This window comes from Carassius auratus, chromosome 31, assembly GCF_003368295.1.
Source record: "Carassius auratus strain Wakin chromosome 31, ASM336829v1, whole genome shotgun sequence".
NCBI lineage: Eukaryota > Metazoa > Chordata > Actinopteri > Cypriniformes > Cyprinidae > Carassius > Carassius auratus.
In genome coordinates this window covers 4,978,350-4,990,423 of record NC_039273.1, presented here as the reverse complement: position 1 = coordinate 4,990,423, position 12,074 = coordinate 4,978,350, and the positions used below count along the sequence as shown (strand labels likewise).

The 12,074-nt window shown below is 37.0% G+C and overlaps 1 protein-coding gene across 1 annotated transcript; it reads left to right on the top strand.

Annotated features, from left to right (window-relative positions):
- Nucleotides 1–69: 69 nt before the first annotated feature.
- Nucleotides 70–8,125, top strand: LOC113050295 (protein Wnt-2b-A-like). The gene is made up of 5 exons (XM_026213113.1): nucleotides 70–1,064; nucleotides 4,323–4,543; nucleotides 5,540–5,817; nucleotides 6,000–6,261; nucleotides 6,652–8,125. Exons 1-5 carry the CDS (start codon nucleotides 934–936, stop codon nucleotides 6,879–6,881), a joined length of 1,122 nt encoding a protein of 373 aa, XP_026068898.1. The 5' UTR covers nucleotides 70–933; the 3' UTR covers nucleotides 6,882–8,125.
- Nucleotides 8,126–12,074: the final 3,949 nt, after the last annotated feature.

Below are 12,074 nucleotides of genomic sequence, written 5' to 3'. Positions count from 1 at the left end.
CAAAATGGATGCTACATCAACTTATCTCCTAATGCGTGTATATCCTCCTCCTCCTCTAATGATCTTGACAGGAAGCTAAAGGATAGTGTATAAGTCAAAGTGACCAGAAACTTTCTTTCTTGAGCTCTTTGTTGTTTACTTTGTATTAATGTTTGTTGTTAAGCAGTTCTACCAGTGGTGTATTTTATGAGCAAGCTGGTGTGATTATGTACATATACTGACAATGTCACGACCCAAAATATATGAGCCATGGCTACTATCTTTGTTGAGAAGGTATTCATTGAGTTATATAGATATATAGATAGATAGATAGATAGATAGATAGATAGATAGATAGATAGATAGATAGATAGATAGATAGATAGATAGATAGATGGTATTACCATTGTGGTAGTGTCCAAAAACGATGGTCTGCTTCGTTGTAAGTGGTTAGAGTAACAGAGCGTTGAAAAGCGCGCCTGATATCTGTGACAGCATTAGGAAATGAGTGTAGACGCGCGTTCATTCATCTCGTCTCCTCGTGCTTACTCCAGCCAATGAGCGCGCAGAAACCACCAGCCAGCCCGAGATATGACTCTGGATCTGAATCTGCGGGACAGACACTGTACCTCTCTCACTGGACCGGCTCGGACGCAAATAGGAACAGTGATAACTATTTTGACGACAATATCCAGATCCCTCCGGCTCTTCGACAGAACTCCATTTGGATACTAATGAATATTAAGTATTTTATATGGATGCTTCTGTTTTCATTCTGAGTAACTTTATCGATTCTAATGTGGAAAGATACACTAACGTTACTTGAATAATAATAAAATAAATAAATGATCTCACGATTTGATATGAGCCTGCGACCTTTTATTTCCCTTTTTTATATATTTTTTATTATTATTATTTTGATTTGGAAACATTTACAAACTGACCGTGTTCAACATGCGAGAGTTTAAAGGAGTTGGAAGCGCGTCCGCGGCGCGCCGTGAACCTAGCGTCACCGCTCACAGGATTTACCTGCCCTTCATCTTACTGCTGCTCATGTTTACTCCTAGCGTGGACTCGTCTTGGTGGTAAGTGTTTATTTAAAGTGGCACAAGAGTCACTCACTGGCACTGATTAATTTATGCCTAAAATAGAACTAACAAAGCTCCTAATAACAAGTAGCCTACGATCATTGAATTCATATCACAATCCAGGACCATAACAACAACTCATTTGCGAATGAAAAACAATAAAAATATATGAATTTCATTTTAAGATCTCGTTTGAACATTGTTTGATAATCTGGAATGGTTCCAAATTCATGATGGAAATTCCTAGATCAGGAAGCAGAATTAAAATGAACTGAAGTTCAGAGAAATTCATTTGAATGTAAGGATTTAACCAGAAAAATAGAGTTTGTCTAGATGAAACCATTGTAAAAGCGTGTTTAAATTTAGTTTATATATAGGCTACATCATATTTAATATAGCATTTCACATTTGTATGGGTGGAAAAACACGTAGATTTCCATTTTGCAATAACTCAAATTCCGACTTCTGTTAGTCACTAGATATGACTCAGGTCATATCATCATACAAATACAAATTCATTTCCAGCTAATATAAAAATACTTTTGAGAGTCTAGATTGACATTAACATTATGGAAAAAGTATATAAATGTATATAGCTAATATAATGCCTGTGGTGTAACATTTATATATATATATATATATATATATATATATATATATATATATATATATATATATATATATATATATATATATATATGTATGTATGTATGTATGTATGTATGTATGTTTATATATATACCAGTTTGGTTCATAGTCCAGGGCATGATAAAAAAAGAGCGAGCAGTTAGTGATGTACAGTTAGTAATATATGAATGACAAAAATACTAAAGTACTAAAATGGCAAATAAACAACAAAAATCTATAAGTATAATTACACCAATATTACTGCAAAAGTCAGATAAAATGAGACAATCAGAAAGAAAAAAGCTCTAGATTGCAGGTGATGGCAGAAATGCATACACCACTGTTTAATCTCAGGCAGTTGTTAGCAAATACAGAGTCTAATGTCTTTGACATTGATCAACACTTTCCAGACTGTTTTTATGACAGGGCTTGTCTGGATCAGAAGACTTACTTGTATGCTGAACACAGATAAACACACTTGCTAGGGTGTTTTGAAGTGATTTAGTTCTGTAGTTATTGCTTTTCATCTCCATTTCTTCACTGTATAACACCAGACATGATGACACAATGGCAGACTTCGGCTTTAAAAATGTCTCTAATTGCAGCATTCATAAGTTCCCCATCATGTCTCAGAGGTAGCAATATCAACATAGTCAGCGCACTGCCTAGCACCCCACAGCTGAGTAAACAACATAATCTCATGTTAATCTCCATGCTATTTTTTTATACTTTCAATTAAAATGACTGCTGGGTTTCTCTCATGATAGTCAATAATACCGTATTTCATGAATAGGAAAAGAAGGGTTATCATTTGTGTCATCTATATTGAAATAACTATACGTATATTGCCCCTTTGTGCCCAAAACCATGCAAGCCAATTGTGATAAATATCTCTCCGTTTCTACGGTAATTTATATTATGGGGATTGTTGTCATCATTGCAATCAATTCACACATAGCAGTTTTCTGGCTCATGTGTAGCGGCCTTTCCCAATCCCAGTCGCATACAGCTGATAAGTGTTCTGGAGCGAGATTGTGTTTTCATATGTCAAGGATCAACAGGGCAGCCGTGCAAAGCCGACAACAGCAGGCCCTCCCATGGATGCTATAGCGAGAGGAATCAGTCTTTCACTGGGCCTTATGTTTGCACTAGTATGTCAGTGTGTGCGAGAGAGAGAACGATAGGGACAGCCATAAGAGGAGTGGAAATTGTTCAGTAGTTTGTACGGAGTGTGGTAACACAGACCCAGACATGACTGAGTGGATAATGAGATCAGGGAAGGAGACAAGAGCGCTTGAGCACAGCGTAAACCTTGCCTATGGTGTTTGTGTGTGCCCTTGAACAGGAAGAGTCCACCAGGTATTTGTCAGATTGTTTAGCAGGAAACCTGCAACATAATGACAAATATCAATGTAATATTTGTATGAACTGATTGTTTGATTTGTATGTCTGTGTGTTTTGTTTAGCTTTGTATTTTTCTATAGCTTTCCTTTTATGATGTATGGTGTCATTGAGTGTTTTGAAGGCTGGCTAAAAATGAAAGGTATTATTATTAAAATTGTAGGTTCATGCTGCACTCTAGACATTTGTCAACACAGAACCGTGGGATATGGGACAAATTGGGATATATCTAAGTGAGAGAGTATGAAATAGCCCTTAAAAGGTTAATTTGTCTAAAAATGAAATAATTAATCATTTACTTGTCTTCATGTTGTTCCAAACCTGTATGACTTTTTATTGATTTCTGGAACATAAAAGCAAAATTGGACCCTACTGACCTTCACTGCGTGGAGAAAAAAAGATTTTTTTCTGAATATCTTCGAGTTTGTGATGACAGAATTTTCAGATGCAGTGTCATGGCAATTTGCAACTATTTTTTGTTTTGGCGAATTGGTATACAACATGAATTCATACAATCTTATCAGTCGCAAAGTTTAATGAAATGGGTTTGGGGTAGACCTTTTTCAAAAAATTGTATACTTTTGTACGAATCACATCATGCAAATTCATATGAAATGGCCACCTTTTAAAATGTTTACATTTTCTCATGAGACTTGGTTGGAAGTTTCATTTTTGGGTAAAAATGTATTTAAGAATCTGTGAACAGAAATTTTTGTAGACACAGTAAAGTATCATAGCCTCATTATAGCAATATATTTTAAATAAAGTATATATATAATTAAATAAAGAAACATTAAATATTTATTTAAGATTAAATTATTTTATTATCGGTGAAAAAACAGACTGAGACATGAAAGTAGCACATCTATTGGAAATCAGCTGGGCGGGAAAACAGGCAATTATTCAGTTTAGTGGTTACTATGCAAAAATATTTGACCACAGAATGATTGACTAGCCAGAATCAAACATGCCATAAAGCCGTGTATTAAATTGTGTCTAACATGAACTTTGAAGATTAAATCTCAAATACAGATGACCCAGAAGAGCAGGCTAACTAAAACAATAAAGTCAGTTTCAAACGTTATTGATTAAATAATTATGCATTAAATTGATTTATAATCACAAGACATTGGCCAACTATTGCAATAGTAATGGACATTTATACATAAGATTTATCCATTTAGCTGACACAATAGTCAACAAATGCGACTCTGTTTGTTTCTGCAGGTACATTGGTGCGTTAGGTGCACGGGTCATATGTGACAACATTCCAGGGCTGGTGAACAAGCAGAGGCAACTCTGTCAAAGACACCCAGATCTCATGCAATCCATCGGAGAGGGAGCCAAAGAGTGGATCCGAGAATGCCAGCACCAGTTCCGACACCATCGCTGGAACTGTAGCACGCTGGAGAGAGACCATACTGTGTTCGGCCGTGTCATGTTACGCAGTCAGTGTTTGTGTTACACTTTATTCCTAACAATGGCTGAGATCAAACTCATACAGTAATAAGACATGACGTACATGAACTATGCAACCTTGTATCATGTATAAAAGCATCATATTCTATAAAGTATCAAGCTTTGTGCAGAGGTGAATATTACCAAACCAGAGCCACCCCAAAATCAAAAGAAAGGAGTGAGATTCACCCATGCATATTTTCCCATAAGGTGTACAGTAAATAGCGCGACATTACCACTTTACATGATACAAGAACAAATCTGTATAAACCATGAAGTCAATGGTTGAATAGAGGTGGGGGAAAAGTCTCCACTTCCAAAGAATAGGCGAAAGTCTGACAGAGAGTGGATATTCTCCAAATACAAGTGGCTAGTCGGAGGGGGTTCTCTACAGACTGATATATAAACAGTAATAGGAGATGTAAATATTTGTGCAGATGACTCTGGCAGAAAGACAAAGCTGCTCTTTTTGACATATCACCCTCTGTTCTGGCTCAGTGCACGAGCTGGAGGAGGAAAATTAGCAAAACAGGGGTCATTTTGCACTACATTGGCAAAAAACACACCTCAAGGCTATGTGTGTAATCGACAAAAGCAAACTAAAGGTGAAGGAGTGTCATCTTAAATCAGTCGAATGTCTGAAAGTATTCGGGTGGCCTCCTGCACTTAGGCCAGCCAAGGGGCTTAAAAGTAGGGACGATGTTAGATAGCTGATATAACAAAAGCACAGTGGATTTCACACTAAAGTAAGAGCCTTATGCCTCATTAGCTTGCTTGGTGAACTTTTTAAATGTTAAAACACTTTCTGTAAGCAACTGTAACCCAGCTGACACTGGCACTTGACACTAAAATCAATATAAAACGGTGTGCATAACCTATTTTGTTGCAGAAATTATACACTAACAACTTATTTTTGAAGCATTACAATATAACTGCATTTTTAACATGCTAATATAAAAAAAATACCCACTTTTCTCCTCCGTCAGGTAGCCGTGAAGCAGCATTCGTTTATGCAATATCCTCTGCCGGTGTGGTTTATGCCATCACCAGAGCATGCAGTCAAGGAGAGCTGAAGATTTGCAGTTGTGACACCCTCAGGAGAGGCCGGGCGAGAGATAAAGAAGGAGACTTTGACTGGGGCGGCTGTAGCGACAATATCAATTATGGTATCAAGTTTGCCAAAGCTTTTGTGGATGCCAGAGAGAGGATGGTCAAAGATGCCAGAGCACTGATGAATCTGCACAACAACCGCTGTGGGAGAATGGTAAGTGTCAAAATTGCCACAATTGACTGATTCTCATTGCAAAATAAAACCCAAGTAATCAGCTTATGATCCTGAAGGGGTTTCTAAAACGTGTTCTAATATTAGAAAAGCTAATTGAGCTTATCTTTAATCTGGTTCATTGAGTGGTTCATAGTTTATGAGTTGAATTCTGTTTTCTTTAGGCAGTAAAGCGTTTCATAAAGACTGAATGCAAGTGTCATGGAGTCAGTGGGTCATGTGCTCTCAGGACATGCTGGCTGGCTATGTCTGATTTCCGGCAAACGGGGGACTACTTAAGAAAGAAGTATAATACTGCTGTTGAGGTCACAATGAACCAGGATGGTTCAGGCTTCATGGTTGCAGACCATTACAAGAAAACGACCAAAAATGATCTAGTATACATTGAGAACTCTCCAGACTATTGTCTAATGGACCGATCAGCAGGTAAGGAATAACGAAAATATTGAAATTAAAAATACAAAATTAAAAATTAAATATAAGCGATAACTCAGCACTCAGACACATTACATTTAAGACAACTGATGAAGAAAAATTTGCTCATTCATTATTAAGTAAAATATACTTCAATTGATAATCTTTTACATTTTAAAGTGTATATTTGTATTTTGTTATAATTTATAATTTTTTTAATTTTGAGATGAAATACTGTATGACCCAGACTCGAAAACACCCAGTTGTCCCACGGAAACACTATAGTTACCATGTAAACATTTTCTGAATAAGTGAATGGCTTATTGACTCACAATGGAATAATTTTACTAAATGGAAAATAATGACCCTGATATATTCTATATCTGCATTTCTATATTTCAGGCTCTCTGGGAACAGCAGGACGGGTGTGTAACAAGTCTTCCAGAGGCATGGACGGCTGCGAGGTCATGTGCTGCGGCCGAGGGTACGACACCACACGTGTAAAACGTGTGAGCAAATGCGAGTGCAAGTTCAAATGGTGCTGCGCTGTGGAGTGTAGCGACTGTGAGGAAACTGTGGACGTTCACACCTGTAAACCAGATAAGAAACCCGACTGGCTCGATTTGACCTGATTACCATGAACATGACCAATAAGCAGCTGCTGGTGCTTTTCCGTTCTCAGGTTTTTGAAGTGGACCACTGCATTGTGGAATGTGTAATTTATGACTATAACACTATGATCTCCACTTGCAGAACCCTGAACTTTATCTGCCTTCAATGATGCAAGCGCAGAGATCACAGGCCAGTCTGGAGCACTGGTTGACGCTTGGTGTCATGGGAAATCATACAATGGGTATTGTCTGGTGTTTAATAGAGTGAACTGTGACTAGGAAACAATCCTTTCACTATTTTCAAACTGTTAAACACATTTACTGATAATATGTGTGCCTTAACATGGAATTATGTTTTTTGGACAGCTTTGATAAATGTGTGGAGTTTTAGGGAAAAAAAACAATATACAGCATCAGTTTAAGATTCACAAAAATGTATTTTCACGCCAAGAACAATTCCACTTCATGGTCCAAAATAATACTTTGAAGGGTGCTGTAAAAATTTTAAACAGTGATAAATGTATTTCCCTTCATTTACTTCATGGAGCATAATTTTGACACATGACTTCTGCATGAAAGAATTAGAAAAATGTTACATTTATGGTGACATCCCATTGTCACTGCAGAGAAATATCTCTTTAATGTTATCTTTTAATGCCTAAGCACTTAAACACCCCTTCAAATATGAGCACTTTTTTTTGGTTTGGTAGAGTTTAGTTGCATTAAATTGTCTATGATAAAGTCAGTATTTTCCCTGATGGATTTCTTTTTGAAATGTGATGTCTTTCTAATAAAGTAGCAACTAAACGAGATATCTTCAAAATAAATTTAAAGATATACCAGCTACTCAAAAATAAAACAACAACTCTGAAGCTGAATGGCCTTTTTAAATGTTCATATACATGTCCTCGTGTAAACCCCACACTAACTGTCAAATCATTGCTCAAATAAGAGCAGCTCACTGAGATTGAGCAGCAAAAATAGTCAGGTTAGCATGACTGGCATTCTTCGCCATTCATTTTCCTGCCCTGAATAAAGCATCTTAGTTTGACAACATGGTTGTTTCTAAATTTGCTGTTATGATGGTCAATAAAGTGCTCGGGTCATCACGATGGTCAGCAATGCGGTGTCCAAAATGGTGGCACCATAAATCAAATGCAACCTGAAACTTTGTAAGGTAAAATCGTGGAAGTTCATTTTGTTGTTGTGCAAGCTGCAGTTGACGAAAGAGGCCAAAAAGTAAAGTCGTTGCTATACAAACAGCATCCAAACAGCAAGTGTGTTTTTTAATATCTTAAATATCATAATACTTAACTATTTTGTGAGCTTTAATGAACTTTCAAAGATTTTTCAAAATTGTTAGGAGACAGTTTGTATATCATGGATTGGAATTATTAGAATTCACAATTCAGACTCATGCATTTCAACCATGTATTATGCCGCAGTTCCTAAAACAAAATCTTGTTTAGGTTTACTAATTCGCCAAAGCCAATGTTTACCCATTTTTGGCACTTGGTGAGTGTTCATTTTGGCCCCTGCACACAAGTGATTCTGATCTCAAGCCATTCTAATTGGTGTCATATTTAAAGACAAAGCTGCTTGTAGCTGTTTGACCGGATATGTTTTCGCCTCTGTAATTCTTAAATCAAGACTGAAGTCTCAAGGGATGCCAATAGCCCTCTATTGTTGCTTCGTTTTCAGCATCCCATCCAAAGATACATTTTTGCTATTGCGGAATGTCAGAAATTTCCCACAGTTGGTCTGATTATGTTTTCCGTTGTTCAAAAGTTCCACCTCACACCTCGTCTTTGCCAGAAAAACTTCTGTGTTGAGAAAGACTTGTGGAAAACATGTCAGAGTATGTTTACTTTTGAACATTGTAAAATTACCCCCTTGGCAGCGTGTAACCACTATGTGGTTAGTGTTGAAATTTATATATGCTCCTAAACAGAATCGGCTAACATTTTAATTAGTGCACTAATCCGTACAAGGACATTTTGATAGAGTCAAGACACTGTACCCCAAAATAGCATTCATGACTTTTATTCTTCAGCGAGGACTTTGTGTATATTCTTTGAGCCACATGTTCTCAGAGCCCAATACGTGTGTGGTCCTTACAACTGCATTCGTTTTCAGTCAATTGTCTAAGATAACAATCTTGTTATGCTGAAAACTAACCAGCTGTTTCAAACTATAGTTATACGTGAGATAGATGTTTTTGCTTAAAGTGTCTCGTCTTAAATCATGAAAGTGTGTTCAATCGAGTTGTGCTTATACTTTTCTGAGCAATATTAATAACAATGTTCATATGGCAAACAAAACTAAATGTGACATTCAGTGGATTGCTTTGGTGCACCCACCTAGACCCAACACACTGAAAACCTTTCAGAGCATCTTGGGAACTGCATAGAAATGTCCTGTCAACCACCAAAAACACCCTAGCAACTGAAAACTGAAACCAACACACTGAAAACTGCAGCTTAGCAACCATGCAACAGCTCCATTCACAAGATCTAAGCATAATGGTGATCACAGGTTTTGCAAAAGCAAATGCTATTTTAGTCTCTCATCCTCACAATTCTCTGATATAAAGCAGTTACTGGTAAAAAATACATTTGCATCCGTATGAACACTTTGCTCGTACAGAAATGCTGCATTGGGAACGGTGTACTTCCCACTGCAGACTTTAGTCCACAGATCCAGAGCAAGTGTTTGGTCTTGAGGACACATTTATAGGGGAGATAAGCATTATATATATATATGTGACCTTTGGGGACGAGTATAGCTTGGCTCGAAGAAGCGGCCGGGTGGGAGCGTAGGCTTGCTTCCTGTCAGATGGAGCTTACCAGGCCAACAGTGTTGGATTAACACATAAAAACTCTTATCTTGTGAGTCAGCTGGCAAGAATGTAGCTCTTCCAAAACTTCCAAAACAGAGGCACAGCAGCACTACTGTGAAGAGCTCTTTATTTTTGTGCAATACTCTAGCAACCACCCAGAACACCCCAGCAACCACATAGCAACACACTAAAACACTAAACGTCAGAACACCTTCTAGTATTCTAGTCCCGACTAGAAAGAGAAATCTTAACTATTTTACACTTCGGTAAATTCATACAGTTTGATATTTTGTCCGAAAAAAAGCATAAAATGCAACCCTAACCCCATCGCCAAACCTAGCCATCAGTGGGGCGCAAGCAGGTCATATAAAAATATACAAATGAGAATGTACAAAATCAAACGAATTCATCAACAATGTGCCAAAATGTAAAATAATTCCAAAATGCCATGCAAGTGTGTTGATATTAGGGGTTGCAAAGGGGTGGAACATTTCTGAAAACTCTTTTTAGAAACTTTTGAAATTTTTGAGAAAGTTCAAGGAAATTTACCAGAAAGGTTCATCCTCTTTGCAACCCTATTTGATACGGCTAGTTCCAGGACACCTCTCCTCAACAAACAACATGATTTGAGGCATCACGCAAATCTATTACCAAATAGTGTAGGACAAGTTACATGTTTTAATTTCCTATTTAGGGTTAAGTGTTTGGTTAGTTTGGTACATTAACATGACATCAATTTACTGAAAATGGAAATGTTTTTGCTTTGTTTTGTTTTTTGCAGAATTTCATGTACAGATCATGTACGCAGATCCACAAAAAAAAAAAAATAAATAATAAAATGACAAGCCAGTAGTTATTGATGCCACTTTGTAAAGAAACACTACACGCCTTCACACATACACATTTGTCGTGTACTAGCGCATGTCTATAGACTGAAAGTTGAATTTTATAGTTACACAGAGATATTAAAGGTATCATTTTCAAAACCGTACACTTTGAAATTTGTTTTCAAAAGTGTGTTTTCTCGGGTCCCCAAAATGCAGTTGTGTAAATGAATGGCCAAAACGCATACAAAGGCTAGTTGAAAGCAGTGTAAAGCCCCCAGCCCTTAGTAAGATCTAAGGCAATCATAAAATAGTCATGATACACTGTAATACAGACACAGCTTTAATTCAACACAGCAAAGACTTGCATAGGATCTCATGAGACAGTATTTGCTGCAAACACTATTTGCTTGGTTGTTACAAGATTTTGTTCCACTCGGTAGCTTAAGCCTGCAGTAAACTGCCAACCTGAACAAATCCAGACCCCTGGGGGGCGCCAGTTAAATGTACTTAATTCAGCTGTAGGGCACCGGCTCTGTCAGGGCCTGTGATGATATCAAGTGAAAAATGTCCTCATCCTTCACAGCTATTAGCCGGTTTGTTTTCCCAGGTCATTAACCTCTTTAAACAGCATTTGGTTGTAAATATACCCAGTGGTCGAATTGAAAAAATTGGGGGTTGTGAGATCGAGTATTTCTTTGTTGGGCAGGATTCCCGCTGATTACAAAATTTCAAAACATTTTTTAAACACATATTGAGCATATTATATCATCTGCATTAGCAGAATGATTTCTGAAGGATCATGAACTTAAGTAATGGTTGCTCACTATATTTCATATTTCACAATATTACAGTTTTACTCTAATTTTGATCAAAGTAAAAAATTACACTCTGAGAAACTGTAGTAGTGAGTCGACAACATAAACAGTTGTCATAACGAAATAACCTTGAAATGACCGCGTTCGCTATTACGTAAAAAAAAGGTGGATATGATGAGACAACTGGCAGGCAGCACCTTATATACCTTATATACCCTCAGCCTATATATAAATTATATATAGGCTGAGGGTATATATTTAACTGAATGTTTTGTACTGACCTGCCATCCGCATAACACCTCCCGCATGCACCCTACATTTGCCTTCTCCTTGGAAACGTCATTTCTAAAAGCCCGCCAAAAAGCCTACCTGAGTAGGCACCACAACAACTGAAAGAAAACGTTTGAGAATGCAAATAATGATTCCTGCATAAAAGATAGTTGTTAAATTAAAATATGACACTCTATTGCTGTAAATCACTCATGCATTTTAGAAAGATGCTAGTTTCTCAGCCCCCTGAACAGAATAATGATTCGAATCCCACTCAGTAGAAATCAAATTCATTTAGCATTCAATATTGTGGTGAAATATCCCAATAAGTCTTTTCATGGCTGACAATTATGTTAACATCTGCAACCATATTTTATATGATTTCATCAACTATCTCCCATTCAAACCAAGAACTAGGACTATAAAGAGAATTATAACAATAACTATATTAGCATCCACTTTA